At 33.7% G+C, this 20,390-nt stretch overlaps 1 protein-coding gene across 1 annotated transcript in view; it reads left to right on the top strand.

The window, feature by feature from the left end:
* The window catches only part of LOC115890746, a 125,544-nt gene that overhangs the window by 49,780 nt on the left and 55,374 nt on the right, over nucleotides 1–20,390 (top strand). The window contains 6 exon segments of the mRNA XM_030911069.1: nucleotides 8,337–8,461; nucleotides 9,334–9,363; nucleotides 13,621–13,836; nucleotides 16,786–17,059; nucleotides 18,085–18,183; nucleotides 18,700–18,986. Coding sequence (XP_030766929.1) covers nucleotides 8,337–8,461; nucleotides 9,334–9,363; nucleotides 13,621–13,836; nucleotides 16,786–17,059; nucleotides 18,085–18,183; nucleotides 18,700–18,986 — 1,031 coding nt within the window.

Here is a 20,390-nt window from a genome sequence, read left to right as displayed (position 1 = left end):
TCACTTTTTCACTTCGACAACGACGACGATATTGAACTTCCTCGCACTAATGGGCCACCCTGTATATTTACGGTGGTTTAAAGCTAGGTGTGGCACTTTTCTTCCCTCAAATATAAACTCAATATTTTGTCTATAATATTTTGAATATTGTTATATTACGACCACTTATAATAAAAAATAAATAAAAAAAACATGAAAAAATACAGTCCACTAAATTTATAAGAGATTTATGCTATTATAAAATTCTGTCAATTAAAAAATATGAATAATTTGCGGAGACTTTAGATGTGCAAAATATTTGCTGTAAAATTGTTTCAAAACCCAATTTATATAAATTATCTCGTAAATTATTATTGGAATGAAAATTTTATGGAAAATCCCCTGACCAAAAAATATTTTCATGCGCATATTTGATACAACCTGTATATCTAAAAAAACTATTTTTAAAATCTGCACACATGCTAAAAAAATAATAACATTTAATTAATTACATAATATCTCAGCTTCTAAAATAAACAAATATAATTAAATGTTAATCGATAATTACTATAAGCTTGCCGATTTACATCCGATGGAAATCTAAAAAGACTCAAAGAACAATTTTTTGAATTATTTCCACAATTAATAGCAGCCCACAGTAAGGCACTCATTTTTTGTCAATCCGTCCCTGTGCTCGGACGCAACGCTCGAACCTCACAGCTCGACGGACCGAATTCAACTGAAACGCTTTGCAATCTGCCAGCTTGCAAAAACTGGCAGAAAATATTTGCGAGAGTGCAACTACTCTTTTCCTTAAACTATGCTAGAATTAACCTGTATGCCAAAATTGAGCTTCTTACGTTGAGTGGTTTGAGCAGGATCATGATTAATCAGTGAGTCAGTCACTTAAGGATTTTATATATTAGTATAGATTATTATTATTATTATTTTATAAAAGAAAATAAAACGAAGAAGAAAATATGAAAAACAGTTCAACAACCTTAGGGATCAGTCACAGTCCCGGCGAAAAGGACAATCGCATCAGGATAAGTGAGCCCGATGTGGATCGATAGATGGGGGATGACGGAAAAACCGGCATTCTTGATACAAGGGAACGAATAAAATAGCGCCGGAGATAGCGCCGCAGGAATGTAAGGGTGGGTAAGGGTCCCAATAAAGACACACCGATAAAGAAAATATTTCGCTTCTCCATAGTAAAAGCGTTTGCAAGAAAAACTTTGCTGAATATGTTTTCATCTGGATGACACTAGGAAATCTTCTTGTTTAAGATGTTGGATAAAAAATAAGGGCTATACAGGATGGCCCACTTGTAACCAATAAGATTCATTATTATCATCATCATCATTTTCAGCTTATTCAACTATTTACAATTATGGTGTAGCCTAACACATATTTAGATACTCTCTTTGTATTTGGGCCCATTTTTGTCTATTGCTGGCTATGCGGGTCCAAGTTATCCCTCCTAATCTCCTACTTATATCTAGATTAGTCAAAATCGATTATATAAAATAAGTGGGATTTCAATTCGCAGCTGTTATCGTTCCAAGGCCTCCGATCTATAAATTCCTTTTGAGCTTCGGCGTCTCCATTGTGTGTGAATTGTCTATGTGCCAGGCGGCTGGAACAAAGGGCCTAGTTTACGTAACCTGTCAGCCATTTGTAGCATCTGGGACAATTACTAGATCGTAAAGTGTTTTGCCTTTTACTCTACAGCCGTTATAGAGACACTTTGTCTGTCTTTAGTCTATTTTGATCTATAATAATTATTGTTGTTTTTTTTATTTGCATCTATTGCCTAATACAGTAAACTATGTTTCATTATTATATTCTTCTTCTTAAGGTGCCGTGCAGATTCCTCCGTAGTTCATATTTTTCTTCCTCATCAGAAACCAAACCATGCATCACAAGTATTTAAATTGTGTGACCTGCTTGATGACCTCTCAATTTAAGTAAGTTCTGTTGTTGGGAATGTTGACTGGTTCCAATACAAATTACTGCCATACTTACTACCATATTTTTACCATTACTTACTATCATATTTTTTCCATTTCTAGGATTTTTACTATTATTTGTTTAATTCTAAAATTAAAACATTTTAAAAATATAAAATAATCTCAAAATAAAGTCAAAACTGGATGATTTAAAGAAGAAATCCTCTTGTTTAATAACATTTTAATTTACTTTTGCAGAAATTGCCGTGCAGTTAAAGCAATAAAGAGGTATTTAACGTGGGAAGGAGACGAAGAAATTAAAACTTCCGTAAATTAGCTGCATCAAAAGAACTGTTTAACGTCGCTTTTTATAGAATTCGCCGGCAAAGGAAGAAAAGCCGCTAAAACTCGTTAAACGATGACTCGGAAGACAGAAAAATGTTTTAATTGGGGCTTCTAAGTTACTTTTTATTAATAGGATCAGTCTGTTTTTCTGACAGTAGTTTTAACGGTATTTAATATCGAGGAATATCATGACAATTTTTGCTATAGGTGTATTTTTTCAGTTTAACTTTTTGACAGTTTTTTTTTTCGGTGATTTGTTAGAGTTATATAATTATTTATATTCCTAATAGTCGCATTCTCTGCACAGAGCGTCCCAAATTTAATTTACTGAGGTGTTCATTAAAGAAACAGTGTCTTGTGTCCAAAAACCCTGTGACAAAGATTGCTGTTGCTTAAACAAGGAAAATCTTTAATTTTTCTCGGGCGTAAGTCCTGAGCGATTTCTTCAAATGTTTTAGACCGTTGCAGTATTCCCATTCCAGGTTCTGTGAACAAAGATGCACTTTGGACAATTATGAAAAAGTTTGGAGTACTCAAAAAATTTCTTACAATGTATAAAAGCCTCTATAACAACAACAAGTCAAGAATGTCACATCATGGATCACTGAGCGATCCCTTTCTAACAAATACAAGTGTTAGGCAAGGATGTGTCTTAGCGCCTCTCCTATTCAACATATTCATGGCAGCGCTCTCCATTATAGTGGACAGCAAACTGCAGGAGAGAGGATTGGGCATTAGATACAGATACGACGGCGGTCTGTTCAACATAAAAAGACTCAGGGCAAAAACACATACAGAATTCATCACAGAACTTCAATACGCTGATGACTGCGCTCTAGTTGCAAATACGGTACAGCAATTACAAGAAATGCTGAACACATATACCTGGGCATGCGAGGCTTTGGGTCTTAAGCTAAAAGTCTACAAAAATAAAATCATGTGCACTCCTCCAGAAGATCCCAACAATGCTATAAAAATCGACGAAGAATTATTGGAATATGTAGCGGATTCATCCAAACACGTATATATCGGAAGCTCGATGAAAACGTAGGTGAAACTCAGTTCGGCTTCAGAAAGGGATTGGGCACCAGAGAGGCCTGTTTTCAATACAAGTCCTAATCCAATGAGCACGCGACGACAATGTAGATGTCTTTGCGTGCTTCATAGACTTCGAAAAGGCCTTTGATAGAGTCCAGCATGACAAACTCATCTCAATTTTACAGGAATCAGGAATAGACGATAGAGATACAGAGATAATAGCAAAACTTTATCGTCAACAAAAGGCCGTGATTCGAATTGGGAACGAAACTTCAGATTAGTTTAGTGTAAGGAGGATAGTGCGACAGGGCTGTATATTGTCGCCTCTGCTATTCAACGTGTACTCGGAACATCTATTTAAAGATGCACTGGATGACACAGAAGATGGGCTCGTAATAAACGGAGAAATAATAAACAATTTGAGATATGCAGATGATACCGTTTTGTTGCCCGATACCGCTGAAGGTCTCCAAAGGCTTATAGATCGTGTGGCGAATACATGCAGCAGATACGGAATGAAGATGAACTGCAAGAAGACTTAAACGTTGATCATTAGCAAGAACTACATCAACAACTTTCAGTTCACTGCTAACAACATCGTTCTCCCAGCGGCTGAGATACCTGGGCTGCACCCTGACTAAAGACTGAGACCACTCTCGCGAAATAAAACATCGAATCGAAATCGCGAGAGGGACATTTAACAAAATGCAAAATATACTATGCAATCTGTCCCTCAACGTCCGCACTAGAATCAGAATCCTGAGATGCTACGTACTTTCAACCCTTCTGTATGGAGCAGAGGCGTGGACCCTTACCGACGCAGCATGCAAGCGTGTGGAGGCATTTGAGATGTGGTGCTATCGACGCATGCTTAGGATTTCGTGGGTGCATCGCGTGTCAAATGAGACTGTACTACATCGCATCAACAAGGAGTTGGAGTTTCTGGTGAATATCAAACGCAGAAAATTGGAATACTTCGGACACATCATGCGGAACGATAAATACCGCCTACTCCAACTCATAATGCAGAGGAAAATAGAAGGCAAAAGATCAACGGGACGCAAACGAATATCGTGGCTAACACGAACGCTAACGAAATCTACGAACATGGACCGGAATAACGTCAACAGCTTTGTTCAGAACGGCAGTGAACAAAGTAATATGGACCAATGTGATAGGCAATATCCATAGACGATAGGCACTTTAAGCAGAAGAAGCGGAATTCAATTCGCAATTCGGCAGTTTGATTTGGAAAAGGCCAATATCGACTCTGAAATTCAGCACAGCATTAGCAGCGCCTCAAGAGCGTTCTGGAAATTAAAAGACAGAGATTTCTACAATCATGAATTCAGCACACAAAAAAGAAATTTGCAGTGTACCGAGAAATAATAATCCCCATCATGTTAGATGGAGAGAGATAACATCACGTATCGGGCTTTTCACGCATCTCCTGATGCGTGTCAAGTACTAGTCAGCAGTATTCTTCTTCAGCAAACGTCTCGATGACTAGAATTAACAAAAATCTTCAACAACAAAAAAAAATATATTTTTCCATGAAAAATACAAAAACATTCAATAGCTATTACCCGAATATCGATTGAAATCCCTCCAATCCGCGACTATTACTAAATCATTTACCGCTTCTCCGGTCTCCAGCAGCGTCCGCAGTAAACAAAACAAGTCTGGCTTGTTAAAGCTATCGATATCGATGCCTGTGCGACTCCGAAATGATCATGCATATATTCAGCGGAAGCCGACGTTTGTTTGGCTTTACGAGGGTGAAGTTAACCTCCGTATAAACGAGTCATTGGGCTATCGTAATAGGTACGAAGTGGAATTCCAGGCTAGATAGATACAAGTTACGATATATAGCCGAAGGGTGTTTTGATAGGTGAATTTACCAGAATTTCATATTAAAATTGTTTTAGTTAATAACTACTATTTAGTCCGGTAGAGATACGAAATCCCCTGAGTTTTTTTAGGGGACCTTTCTTTATGATTCTAAATAATGTTTGAGGTGTTAACGTTGAAATTAAGCGTGGAAGCCACTTCGAAAATTTTGGCGTTTGGTCACTACATTTAAAGATGTAAGTTTCCTCTCGGAAACGGTAAGTAGCCAAACGGCCAGTGAAGCCTCTACGGATAGAGCTAGTAAAGTTCTACATTCGCCCCATTTAAACTGTTTTTCGAAAATGCTCAGTTTCCGAGATATTTAATTTGAAAGATTTCGATTGTCGATTTTCTGGATATACAGCGTGGCGCTTCTCATACGCCGGCGCCGCGGAGGATACAAGGAGAACGACATCGACAGTTGGTATTGAAATGAAATTTTGTGAGCATATGTAGGTTAATTCAGAGCACTTTTTAAAAATATAGAGAGTTCTACAGGGTATCCCCCAAAAAAGTTACACATCAAAGTTGTGTTTTTTGTAATAAAACACCCTAAATATGAATTGATTTTCGGATTCTGGGAGAAAAATAAAGGTTTTTTATAAGATATCACTAAAATTTAAGGTTTTTGACATATTACAGTTGAGGGTTGGAACCTTTGGTGTTACACAGCAAAATAAAAACACTAAATCACCACAATACACCAAAACACTTTTACTTTTACACTGGACGCCCGTTTCGCTAACCATGTTAGCATCATCAGCAGATGATTATAAACTAAAGTACAATCTACAAGTTGAGCGTTTATATACTCGCCCAGTGGGCACCCAGTGGGCGTGAAAAAATCTAGCCAACCGAGTCAGAGCCCACTGAGCGTAACAGTTAGATTTCCGCCACTAGAGTAGTAGGAACAAAGAACTTGAAGGAATTGGACCGTTGACTCTGTTCATACTATCTTTACAGTTATTAATTCTGATGCTTTCATATGCATCTAATTGCCTGTAATTTGAGACTTGTTTAATTAATTTTAAATTATTAAGATCTATACAATGTTCTTTATCAAAAATATGTTCGGCAACGCAAGATTTATCCGGTCTACCATATCTTATCTGAGCTAAATGTTCTTTAAATCTAGTTAATATTGATCTTCTAGTTTACCCAACATATTTCTGATTACAATCTTTACAAGAAATTTCATAAATTGTAAAGATTGTAATCAGAAATATGTTGGGCAAACTAGAAGATCAATATTAACTAGATTTAAAGAACATTTAGCTCAGATAAGATATGGTAGACCGGATAAATCTTGCGTTGCCGAACATATTGTTGATAAAGAACATTGTATAGATCTTAATAATTTAAAATTAATTAAACAAGTCTCAAATTACAGGCAATTAGATGCATTAGATCTTTACAAGAAATTTCATAAATTGTAAAGATTGTAATCAGAAATATGTTGGGCAAACAGAAGATCCATATTAACTAGATTTAAAGAACATTTAGCTCAGATAAGATAATATTAATCGTAGTTATTATGAGTAAATTAACTTACAACTACAAACTAGTTTCTAATGCTCTACATACTCTAAATGTTCGAAAGGGTTACCACCTTCCTTCCCTATTGCACAAGTTTATTATTCGTTCAATTTTATTTATAGCTCTTTGAACATATCTTCTCCTTATACTTCCGAATGCATTTTGTACGCTTTAATGTAAATGCTGAGATGTGTTGATTTTGCTTTTACTAATGTCGTCAAGTAATACGACAGGTCCGGGAACCTTGCTGGCCATTATACTGCTTTACCATTTCCAATTCATCTTCCGGGGAAATTATTTTATTGTTTATATTACATTATATTTATATTATTTATTTTATTTTATTTTTTATTATTTTATTCCATTTGATTTTCCGTATTCAACCCACGTCCTTGTTAAGTATGAAAGCTTATCTCAATATTTTAACGATTAGCAATTATTAGTTTTTTGATATTCTAAAAAGTAACGACAGAAATAAATATATTCTAACATACTAATTTCAAACTATATTAAATAATTTACTAAGGATAAATAATCAAATATAAACAAAAATACAACAAAAAAGTTGCGTTAGTTTATAACAAAATTAATATTAAATTTTGTTTTGTTTTAAAAAGCCGTTTTGCAAGGTATTTTTTATTTGTTTTGTATTGTACTGGTTTTCCTTCCACAAATAAAGCAATCGTCGATATAAATTAAAATCGAATTTCCTGCAAATAAATTCCCAAACACCCTTTCCGAAACAAACTTTCGAACTAAATAGCCTGTTACAAAGTTCGTTAATGGACGAGTTTAGTTTGAAACACCTTATTCTAACAGAAATTGCATCTGAATACTTAATTGGGCGGAATTAATTAGATTTAACCTTCGATTGTTTATTTAGATAACTCTTCAATTGAAAAGACTGACTACAGTCTGTCCAATGTGAGGATCCATGATAGTAGTAGATGTGTCAGTCATTGTAATTCATAGGTAAATTGTATTTTCTGTAATTTTTTCGACGTCAGCTGTAGAAATATTCCTTGACTCTTTGGAGAGACTGTATAAGCTCATTTGCATTATTTGTCATTTTTAGGGTTCCGTACTATTACTTCGCTGTCCGTCTGTCCGTCTATCACAAAGGTCTATCTTAAGAACCGTTATAGCTAGACAGTTGAAATTTTTACAGGTAATTTATTTATGTTGGCGCTATAAGAACAAATACTAAAAACAGAATTAAATAAATGTTTATAAACAAAAAAGTACTTTCACTAAACATTATCTTTTAAATAAGAATTTTACATAGAATCTTTCAAGTCCTCGGTTAAAGCGTTAGGACTTTACGCTGCTATGACGTGGGAGCCGTAGTAAGGCAGGTTCGAATCCTAGTCAAGGCGACTTTTTTTAATCGTTTTTTTTTTAATTTTTACATATTTTTACATATTTATTTTTACTTTCTACATATTTATTATTGATTAATACAATTTTTAGTAATGTGTTTCTTCATTTTTTTTTTAAATTACTTATACGTGCATTCAAAATTTTTAGCTAAATGGGAAAATTCTAGCGTATATACAGCTTATTTTTGTTATTTATTGTGTTTTTTTATTGTTGCAGGAATTTGAAAGGGGCCTGCACGGAAGCCTTGTCGGGGAAAAAAATCTCAAATCAAGAAATTGGCGTTGACAAAGTGGACAAATCATTAGTTGCGAATTTTGAGATCCTTAATTTAGTTCCTGAACGTAGCTTTAACAATAGGAGTTATACGACAGGTAAGTTATTCAAAGATAATAACTTACGAAATAAAGGTAGCCATATGTAGACCATTTTTCTTCAAGGCACAAATTTACAGTCGAGATACTAAATATACAAAACTTATATAAGTGTACAGTACATTATTTTGTACGGTTTATCAAAGTGCAAATCAACTTTTCTCAAGCTTTACTATCTTTGTATGTCTTCTGGTTTACAAGATCCTTGTAGTGAGTCTTCTGGTTTAAGAGCCTTTTTTGTTACTTCGAGCTTTTGATGAATTCTTGTTTTAAAATTCATTGAAACTTCTTCCAATAACGCTGATTTTCTAAAAAAAACACACATTTGGTGTACTATGAATTTTACAAGTGTATAGCAATATAGTTTGCAGTTACAAGGAGGCGTTGAATAGTAAAATAAAATAAAACAACTTATCATTTTGTAGAGAAGAGAAATTGAAATATTGTTTTTATCTTTCATTTAAATTAATCCTAAAAACTATGGGAAAATAAAAAAATCCTCAAAATTACAAGGATATACTATTCAAATTTTCGAAATATAGTGCTAGTGATATTGGTTTCACTGATAGAAACACATAACTCAAAAATTTCAAAAATAAACATGTAAGGACTCATTTATAAATAATAGTTAGTTTACTTATGCAAAAGAAAAATACATTACAAAATCATCATGAACATCATCATTTTCAGCTTATTCAACCATTTCCAATTATGCTCCCTTTGTATAGTCTGTGAAACAAATAACTTTGAATTTGACAGTTCCCGCGGGCTTTTCTAGTATTAATTTTATTAGGTTAGCAACTTGCGGCCATGCTGACGCAATGTCGTCTCTAATAGAACAGCCTCGGAGCGAGATTTATGACGTCACGCTAGTTAGATACTACGGATTAATAAATACGTTGTAGAATAGATGGAAAACATAATTATTCCTCGTATTTTTGGTTTGTATTTTAAAAATGATTTAGTTTACATGAAATACACATAATATGCAGTTAATAACTTTTTTAATGATATTAAATAATATTAATTTATTATTATTTATTGTTTTTGTTTATTTTTTAAAATTATTATTCTTAACACTAAAAACTATCTACATTGACTATGGCTGAAATCGTACTCCATCCTAACCTAAATCCCAAGAAAATCAAAAATTTTAGAATAATTTTACATATAAAATGACAGCGATCTTTATTTTATAGCCATCGCTGACGCCTTTTTTTCTATGATATTTTATTATTTGCAAATATAATTTTTCGAACATTGATACTTGCAAAATATACATATAATTTTGTGAATGCAAATAATAATACATCACTATTAGTAGATATTGAACGTTTTTTGTTAAATTAGATCGGTTTTCAAACCCCAAAATTTAAAATATATTTTACATTTTACCCATTATCTTATGTACCTATTCATTATTTGTATATTGTAAAACATTTGGTGCATTTGATGGTTTATAGTTTATTTGCCAAAGTATTTATTAATATAAATAGGTATATATATATTGTATTTATTAACTGTATATTATGTATATTTCATGTAAACTATATCATTTTTAAAATACAAACCAAAAATACGAGGAATAATTATGTTCTCTATGTATTTTATAACATACTTATTAATCCTTAGTATCTAACTAGCGTGACGTCATAAATCTCGTTCCGAGGCTGTTATATTAGAGACGGCATTGGTTTGATATTTAGAAATGTCAAAAGCTGATGACATTTTACTTTTGGCAATTAAGACATTTCGTGTTGTTTTTTGCAAGAAGAGGAAGAACTGTCACTTGTTTTATTATTTTCCTTTTCTATTTCACGAAAGTAAAAAGAGTTACCTATCTGATTCGTTCAGGCACTCAATTTAAAGAATATCAGTAACTTTTTTGACAGAGGGATTTTATATTTGCCATGTTGGTAAAAAATAACGGTCAAAATTCAAAGTTATTCATTTTATAGACTATAGTTGGGCCCATTTTGTAGTCTATTGTTGGCTATGCAGTCTATTGTTGGCCCCAGTTGTGTATTGTTGGCTACGCGGGCCCAAGTTATCCCTGCTAATTTCCTAATATCGTGGTCCCATCTCAGATTTGATCTTCTTCTAGGTTTCTATGCCTTTTATGTCCACTATTACGTTATACATTACTTTAGTTTTTGCTAAATTCAATTTTGAGACCCCCTTTATTGCTGGCTACTGTATTTAGTTTGTTAATTTGTGTTTGTAGCTCTTCAGGGTTATTGGCAATTAGGATTATGTTATCAGCGAATCTTAGATGGTTGAGATATTCTCCATTTATTTTTAATCCTTTGTTGGTACTGTCCAGTTGACGAAAGATTTCACAACGAAACACACTAAATAGATTGGTTTGGATTTTTTCTTGGTAAAAATTCTGGCGGGCGTAGGAATTTTAATCTTCAATTCTCCCTTTCTCTACTTATTTACTTTATCCCTATCTTAAGGGTTAATTACTACCCTAGCTTGTAACTCGGCAAACAGCGAGCGTCCTGCCTTATTCCACCCTCCAGGTTGTCGTAAAACCAATGGAGAAACATTATCTTGTCAAATTTCAAGTGAAATAGTTAGCAATTAGTTGGGCGGCGCTCTGGAACTAGTTTGGTCGGCAGTTTCTCTTGGCGTTGTCTTCTTGCTATTAGTCAGGCCAATGGTATAATGCTGGTAGCAATTCCGTCGGTTTTGTTTGTAGGAGGTTTAATTCGTATTAATACGTACGTTATAGGACTAAGATAATATTACTGAAGTTAGGTGAAAGTGGAGAATTTTTGAATCTATAAAATAAATAGTGTACCATGCTGCAATTTTTGTGGTCTGTATTCTTACCAGTCCAATTTACTTTACCTATTAACTAGGATCAAAGGAAACGTGTGGTTTTAATGTAAAAATTAGGAAAAAAATTTAGTGTTTTATAAAAAGCGAATATCTCCAACAAAAATAAAGTTATTAAGATGAACCAAAAAACAAATTAATGAGAAAGGATTTACCTAGATGATAAAATGATCTTTAAATTCCTTTCTGTCGTAACATATTCTACAGGGTGTTTGAAACTTTTACCAAAATATCAACCTTTTGTTTTCCCTCGTACAATTGACAGATGGGGAACTTTCATTTCTAATTTAGAAAGAGGTACTAAAAATTCAAATAATTTAGCTACATATTGCTTAAAAAATTATCACAAGTGGCCCACTAGAACAAAATACAGGGTGATCCGAACTGTATTCCCTAAACGTCGGCAGCATATTCTGCACATAAAAATAAGTAAAAAAGTCCGGATAAATGTATGTCCTAAATGGCTTAGTTTCGGAGATACAGGGTGTAGAAATTTAACTTTTATTTCGATATAGCCTAAGAGCTGACGACATATTTAGAGAACATATTTTAGGCAAGCTAGAATAACTAAAAATGTATAGTTTATTAACTGGTGAACCCAGAATCCTAAGTCTGGATGGGGGGTTGGGGATACTTCGCTACTACGCAACCCATAACATTCGCAAAAAAATAAATCCAAAAAACACTCTTTAGGCACCTTGAAATTTTGTTATTCTTAAATTTTAGCATCTATTTAACATAGAACTAAGTATGCCAGACTTTTTTTTCGGGTTTAAAGTGTAACCCGACCATTCCAAATATGTTTAATTATTATACCTGGAAAACATACTTCGAACAGTAGACGAATTCTTCTTCGAATACAGACGAATTCAATGGGATTTAATACTTGCCTGACGCGAATAAAGATTTTAAACGAGCGCGATAAGAAAGTCTTATGAGTATCTATAAGCGCGAGAAAGATAGTTTATTCAGACCCGTCGGCAGCCGATGCGGCTGACGTTTCTCCATCATTTTGGAGTAGTAAAAATTAAAAAAAAAACTAACTAATATTGAATGAATAAAAAGAAACATTTTTTAATAAAAATGTTTGATTGAAATCCTTTCAATAAGAAGACTTTATAATTATTTAAGTATTTTGTTTCTCAAAGAATAAAAAGACGAATAATTATTTAAAAATTAGCATAACATAAAATATATTTTTTTCAAACGTCACAAAAGTACAATAATTATTATTATACTTTTGTATGTATATATAATTATTAATTTTTGCGACCTGATTGAGAATATAAAAGTCATTTTAACGCCTAAGCATAAAAGTAAAGTACTTTTACTTACTTTTGAATCTATTTAGAAAGATTAACAATGGTACTTTATTAAAATTCCAGAATACTTATTTTTTTTAGCACTGTACATGGTACCCTTTTGTCGGGACTACGTTTTCTGGTAAAACCACTTCTTTAAATTTTAAACCATGTTGTTGGCGCGCTTTTTAAAATTCTTTGCATTTTTGTACTCTGCCTTCATCAAAAACAATAACTTTGTCACTAGTAACTTTTTTACAAACTACACAACTTAAATGTTTTTTATCCTTTGTGATTTAGTAGTTAGTAGCGAAATTAGTAGTTACTAAAATATTTATTTGCAGTAATTATTCTAAACTATTTACACTATGCACATCAATATTTAATTTATAAATACATATTTGTACGTGGTAACTTAATTCCAACAAAATAATCTCTGAATTAAAAGCCTGCAAGTAATTGAAATGAATCCGAAAAAAAATTGTTTTTATGAAAATTTGAACTACTCCAAAATACTGTTACATCAGCTGCATCGACGAGTCTCAATAAACTATCTTTCTCGCGCTTATAGATACTCATAAGACTTTTTTGTCGCGCTCATTTAAAATCTTTATTCGCGTCAGGCAAGTATTCAATCCCATTGAATTCGTCTGGCAATTAACACATATTTTTTAATATCATCTAATAAACACGCTGTAAAAATTTTAGAATGCCTAAAGTATGTTTTCCAGGTATAATAGTTACACATATTTGGAATGGTCTGGTTACACTTTAAACCCGAAAAAAAAGTCTGGCATACTTATTTCTAGGTTAAATAGATGCTAAAATTTCAGAATAAACAAATTTCAAGTTGCCTAAAGAATGTTTTTTGGATTTTTTTTGCAAATGTTATGGGTTGCGCAGTAGCGAAATAGCCCCAATTAGAGACCCAAGATTCTATTAGTAATATAATTAATGAAATTAATCACAACTATCTCTTTTCAGACCACCTGTTGCAAACCACCAGCGCTTTGAAGTGGAAACGCGTAGGAATGGTGTCCGGTCATAATGTTCGGCTGGACACTATCATCTGGCCAGGCGGTGACCTATCGGTGGCCGCGGTGTCCATCAGAGCCAGGACCGTATTCAGGGTGGTGACGGCGGTGGCGCCTCCTTTCGTCATGGAGAGCGAGCTGGACGAAGACGGACAGTGCCTCAGGGGTAGGTGTGTCAGTTTAAAATCATTTAATACACATACATGTTTTATTTTGTGTCTTTATGAAGTAAACGTTTCGAAATTTCTGTAATTCGAATTATATTTTTCTTGCATATTTCTAAAAAAGTTAATAAATCTAAATAATAATTATTTACAACAATATTAATTATTAAATAACACATAACTGAAGAAAGGATGGACCGATTTTAAGGATTTAATTTCTTCGATTCCTCTCAGACCCGAATAGCTGATTAACTACAAAAAATTTTTTTAAAAAATTATACAAATTTTTAAATAAATTAGGTTTGGTACTACTGCTATCTTCTGCAATTAACAGCTTACCTCAGGCACGCTTTTAGTTCATTTGTAATAATTGATGGGCAATGCAAATCAGTCACATACTAGCCATTATCTATACTAATATACAGGGTGGCCCAATGAAAACTTTCCGCAAGGCATAACGGCCAGGGTATTTATTTTTTCAAAAAATCCAAAAACACGTCAATTTTGTTTATGTGAGGGGGACAACTTTTGCCCCAAAAATGATTGCAAAATATTCAACCCTCTAAGCGGGGGTGTCATCCCCCAACTTTTTTCAAATGGAAAGGGGGTCAAGTGGCGCCGCAATGAAAAGACCTTTCTATTCTCTATATTTCCCCACTTCGTTTTTGAAAATCGGCCGAGTCATTGAGAAAATATGAAGAAAATTGAAATTTGAAAAGTTTATTTAAGCATTTATCAGAGTAAATGATAATTAAGGATAAATTCGACCAATTTGCTGTTTTTTCTTATTATTTCTAGATGTTTACGCATTTTTTCACTTGCCACAAGGTTGAACGATCAGGTGCGGTAGTTGCTAGATAGCTGTTCTGTGACTTTTACGTTGAAGTTCTTCTCAATATCGTGAAACTGGCCCACAATAGAATTTCCAAAAATACCAGCCCACACGTTCAATTTCTGAGGGTTTTGTGTGTGCACCTCGTAAAAAAACCCTGGGGTTGTCATCAGCCCAGTACTGACAGTTGTGCCGATTAACTACACCGTTCAAAAAGAAAGTACACTCATCCGAAAAACACACATTAAATAAGAAATTATTATCATTCGCCACTCGTTCACTCATAGCTTCACAAAATTGCAAGTAACGATCAAAATCGTCTTCGTTGAGTTCTTGTACCAACTGAATTTTGTACGGGTGGAACTTTGGAAACTTGTACGATTCCCGCCGGTCTCATTGGCTAATTTTCTTGTACTCATTATACTGTCCATGGCAACTTGGCCCAATACGAATACCTCCATAGCTTCATTTACTACAGGATTTTCCCTCTGCCTCTTTTTATTCATAACGCAACCAGTTTCGCGAAATTTTGCTACTAACTGACGAACAATTTTGCCATAAAGGTATTTGTCAGGATGGCGTTCATTGATTATCTGCGCAACCCGATTGCAAACATCTAGAAATAATAAGAAAAAACAGCAAATTGGTCGAAGGAATTTATCCTTATCATTTACTCTGATAAATGATTAAAAGACTTTTCAAATTTCAATCTTTCATATTTTCCCAATGACTCGACCGATCTTCAAAAACAAAGCAGGAAAGTATAAAGAATAGAAAGCCCTTTTCATTGACCCCCCTTCCCATTTGAAAAAAATCGGGGGATGACACCCCCGCTTAGAGGGTTGAAGATTTTGCAATAATTTTTGGGGCACAAGTTGTCCCCCTCACAAACAAAATTGACGTGTTTTTGAATTTTCTGATAAAAAAATTATCCTGGCCGTTATGCCTTGTGGAACGTTTTCGATGGGCCACCCTGTATAAAATCCTTAAGTGACTGACTCACTGATTAATCACGATCTTGCTCAAACCACTCAACAGAAGTTCAATTTTGGCATACAGATTGATTCTAGGGTGTAGAGGTTAGATAAGAAGGGATTTTTCGAAATTCCAATTCCAAGGGGGTGAAACCACCCCTCAAATATTACAATATTTTTTATTTAAATACCGGTTAGTTTTTCGGAAAAACTCTTAAACACGTATATTTTATTTTGTTGTTTTACATATTTTGAAGATTTTTTAAAAATTTATACAGGGTGTTTCATAAAATATGACCATTGAATAATCACGATTCTGCTTAAACTGCTTGACGTTTAAGGCTGATTTTTGGCAAACGGATTGACTGTGGGGTAGAGGTTCGATAAGAGGGGGTTTCTCGAATCTCAAATTCCAAGGGGGTGAAAACGCCCTTCAAATATTACAATATTTGTTATTTAAAAAACGGTTAGTCTTTCGGGAAAACGCTTAAATACGCATAATTTATTTTGGTTTTTTACATATTTTGATTTTTTTTAAAATCATACAGGGTGTTTCAAAAAGTAGGATAATTTCTAAACCACGATTCTGCTTAAACTGCTTGACGTAAAAAGCTTATTTTTGGCAAACGGATTTTTGGAAAGTCAAATTCCAACAAGATGAAACTACCCCTCAAATATTACCAAGTTATATAATAATATCGCCATATTGTTTTTTCTCATGCTGACATAAATTTGAGAAAATTTTATCCAGTTTGTATGTTAATGACATTTTTTTGCTTTATCATCACCATTACAAACGATTAATTCGACGCGAACCAAGTCGCGGGTACACGCTAGTAGAAGATATAATAAAAGTTAATTGTACATTTTTATATCGGTTTTTAAAGCCAGCTTAATTATTCAAACATGTTTGAAACACTCGAAGTAATATACACACTTAATACACAAAATACAGACAAAAAATCCAGAGTAGTTGGGTGCTGTTTCCACAAACTGAACTCATCAAACCACAGACATTTTTTTATCTTTCCGTTAAAAACAAAGCATTCACCGGCTTCCAAAAAACTTTGAAAACTCTAGTCTCAAAAAAAGTCTCTGCATTTAGAAACAATAGAGAATTAACTCAATGTTTCCTTTGTTGGCAGGTCTTCCATGTCATCGGGTCTTGACCTCGGACAAAGACAACCTAACCCTAGTTTTTAACGAGATGCAGCGACTGGAGGACGAGGAGGAGGAGGACGAATCGAACAACGCGGAAAACCCGGATTACGGCGATTACACGCGCTACGAGAACGACTATGGTGTGGATGACGATAAGTTTTTTCCGTTCCAAAAGTTCAAGTACCGCACCAACTGCTGTTACGGCTTGTCGATGGATTTGCTGGAGAACATCGCTCAGGAACTGGAGTTTGATTTCAGGTAATGATTTAGGTTTTTATTCCTAAGGGATAGTGAGCATTTTATTCGACCTAAAGAGAAGATGTGGCTATCTATTTTAAAAATTAAATTGTTCGAATGCCATATAATATGCACCCCGATTGCAAGTCGCAAACATGTAAATTAAAGAAGTGGCTGGAACTACCCAAATCTTCGAATATGACACCATAAAAAACCGAAAACTTTATAGTAACTTTTCAAAGTAGGGGTTACAAGTGCCATAATGCCTCCATTAAGTTTTGTTACTTTATAGTAACAATTTAAGTTACTTCTAATTTATAGTAGCATTGAAAGCAACAAAATAGGTCACTATAAAGTAGCCGTCGCTCATTCATTACCACTAAAAAGTCACGGGGATCAAAAACGGCTACTTTATAGTGACTATAACTTAATACACCCTAATAAATGTTTAAAAATTGCGTCAGATTGCATCGTGCGCTGCTCTGTTTAAGTTTTTCTTTATTAAACTTTTAAAGTTTTAGTAACATTTTGTAAAATGCCTAAGGTGAATAAAAAGAAATTTAGATATTCTAGTACTTTCTACCGAAGAATTAAACAAAAGGAATCACTGCGAGCCGAAGCATCAACATCAGAAACAAAAACTACATCTTTCTATAATCGTACTGATGAACATCATAAATCAGATAGTGGCTGTGACATTTTTTAAGCTGTTTCTGTAGATGAGTGTAGTGTTAGTTCATCTGAAACTGAATCTCAGAGGAGAACTAATTTTAGAACCAACAACAATATAATACAAGAGCTAAAAGAGTACAGTTTTTTTTCGATAACGCAAAGAAGGCCAAGGTTAACCAATATATATTCTTTTTTTCCGTTTATCAGCTTTCCTACACCATTTTTAAATCAATAAAAAAAAGAAACAATAGGCCATGTTGACCGCTACTTAGTATTCCCTACCGCCTATGGCCCGATCTTAAAAAGTTTGCCATAAATATTCGTCGAAGAAGTTTCGCTTTCGGTTAACTTTTTCCATTTCTCCTCTTTACCAGGTTATACATTGTAGCAGATGGGCTGTTCGGCGCGCGAATACCAACGACCAGGGAGGAGCGGATCAGGAGGGATGTGGGAAAAACGTTCCTCAGTTACAGGTAAGTGGATATTGGGGGAAAATTGATTTTATTGGTTCGGATTGTGTGGGGCTTTTATCGTGTTAATGATGTGTTTTTCTTTCAAGGTTTTTGTTTATGTACAACTTTTGATAAAATAAAGAAAAAAAGAGAATAAATAATTTTGGATTAGGTAATTAAAAATTTAAAATTAAAAAGACTTCGATTGGTTAGAAAATTTCGCAGTTTTTAAATTTAGTGCATTTTCATGCCTCCGTTTCCATAACTATTATTATATTCTTTGATAGATTGTTATTGATTGACATTTCATTAATACCATATTTTTTTCTGTCTTAAAATGTTAAAAGAAAAGGTGATAATAGTTATCGGAAAACATGACACTTTAACAACAACAAAAAATATGACGTTAATAATAACAATGAAATTAAAAAAAAAGAAATCAAAGAACTAAATCGAAATTACATTACCGTAGATTACGCCTTTTGATTTTTAGGACTTTTTAGGAATTATTTAAACCCTTTCAATATTGTTTTACAGAGTCAAAGACGAAAACAGCCGAACCAACCAAAACATACGCGAAGAAAGATTGGCAGCTTCCAGCGGCAAATGGAACGGTATAGTTGGCGACCTGGTCAGCGGTGCTGCCCACATGTCTTTCGCAGCGCTCAGCGTCTCCAGCGCTAGATCTGAGGTCATCGACTTCAGTTCACCCTACTTCTTCAGCGGGGTGTCGTTTATAGCCGCTCCACAACAGCGCTCAGACATACCGCTGATGGCCTTTCTGTTGCCCTTCAGCTTGGAGCTTTGGGTGGCCATTCTAATAAGTAAGTAAATGTCTTTTATTTACAATCATACAATAAGGAGTGTTTTACCCACCCATATGAAGCGTTTAAAGTTATATACTAGTTGGACAATAGTTATTTTTTATACAAGACGATAAAATGTATTTTATCGTCTTGTATATTTACGATAATGCAATTTTATCGTCGTGTACAAAACAATATTTGTTTCCATAGCGAGTTACGTTTTAAAAAATATTCAGAAATTATTATCTCAAGGAATTTATTACGAGTAGAAAAAATAATGTGTTGAGTTGGCGTTGGTTTCTATGTAATTTGACAAATAAATAAAGCTGTCTCTTTAGTTGTCAGTTTTGAGTCAATATTTTATAATCCTCTTTCGTGTCGATTGCTGATTGAATTGGAGCGAGAAATGGCTCAAAACGAAATAAGTAAATTACCAACAGATATTCAGGCTGAGGCGACAAACGCCATATCCAATCTACTACCATTTAAATTCCCGAATAACTTATGAAAACAAATACAAAAATTTTCAAAAATGGAAGGAATTAAAAAACATGTGAGAATAAATAAAGTTTTTAACCTATCCTCTCTCTTAAAATATCATTTAATCTACACTTGCGGTTAAAGTACTATACTATATATTTTATCTACTATTTTTGATAGATATAAGGCAATTTTAACAGTTGCTATGGAAAAAAATTACTTTTTTTACACTTTTTATGAAGTGAGTTGATTCTTCAGGGTCCGTAAAAATTGCAGTAGGAATACCATCACCATCTTCTTGCATTTTTCCGTAATTTTTAAAAAAACCTTTAGAATTTCTTAGAACACAAATCTAGCTTTTGTTTGTATCTAGTTATGAGCAAGTATCTTTGGTCTTGGTTTTGCTACAAGACACTATTTGACCTTTTCAAAATATACCTATCCCTTGTTCCGATGCACCACTCGATACCTATAATTTTTAAGTATAATACTTTAATGTCATAAAATACAAAAAAAAAAATCAATTTCTGTGTTACTATTAATGTAATAACCGACATGACACTGTTTATCCGATATTATGGTTCTATCCACACCGAATAAATTCCAGTTTAGTGGAAAATAATTGCGAATTCCGTTCGCGGAAATGAATTTATTGTCCTGCAACGTTACGGAGTTCAGGTGTTCGCACAATAGCTGCTGCACTCTTTGTGTGCAGGAGATAAACTGCATCTAACAATAGAAAACATTTAAGACTAACTTTTTAAACGATTTATACAAGAGTTATTTTAACTGCTGACAAATAACTACCTATGTTAATCAGTTATTATAAAATAGAAGTTAAGCTATACAAAACTAAGTAGACAACATAATACCATGTGATACATACGGTATATAAATATAAGAATTTTTAGTGATTTAGAATTACTTTTGTATATTATTAAA

The sequence above is a fragment of the Sitophilus oryzae genome, unplaced genomic scaffold, assembly GCF_002938485.1.
Source record: "Sitophilus oryzae breed Bouriz unplaced genomic scaffold, Soryzae_2.0 scaffold_910_pilon_pilon, whole genome shotgun sequence".
Lineage (NCBI taxonomy): Eukaryota > Metazoa > Arthropoda > Insecta > Coleoptera > Curculionidae > Sitophilus > Sitophilus oryzae.
The sequence above is the reverse complement of the archived record's forward strand: the minus strand, read 5'-3'. Positions and strand labels throughout refer to the sequence as shown.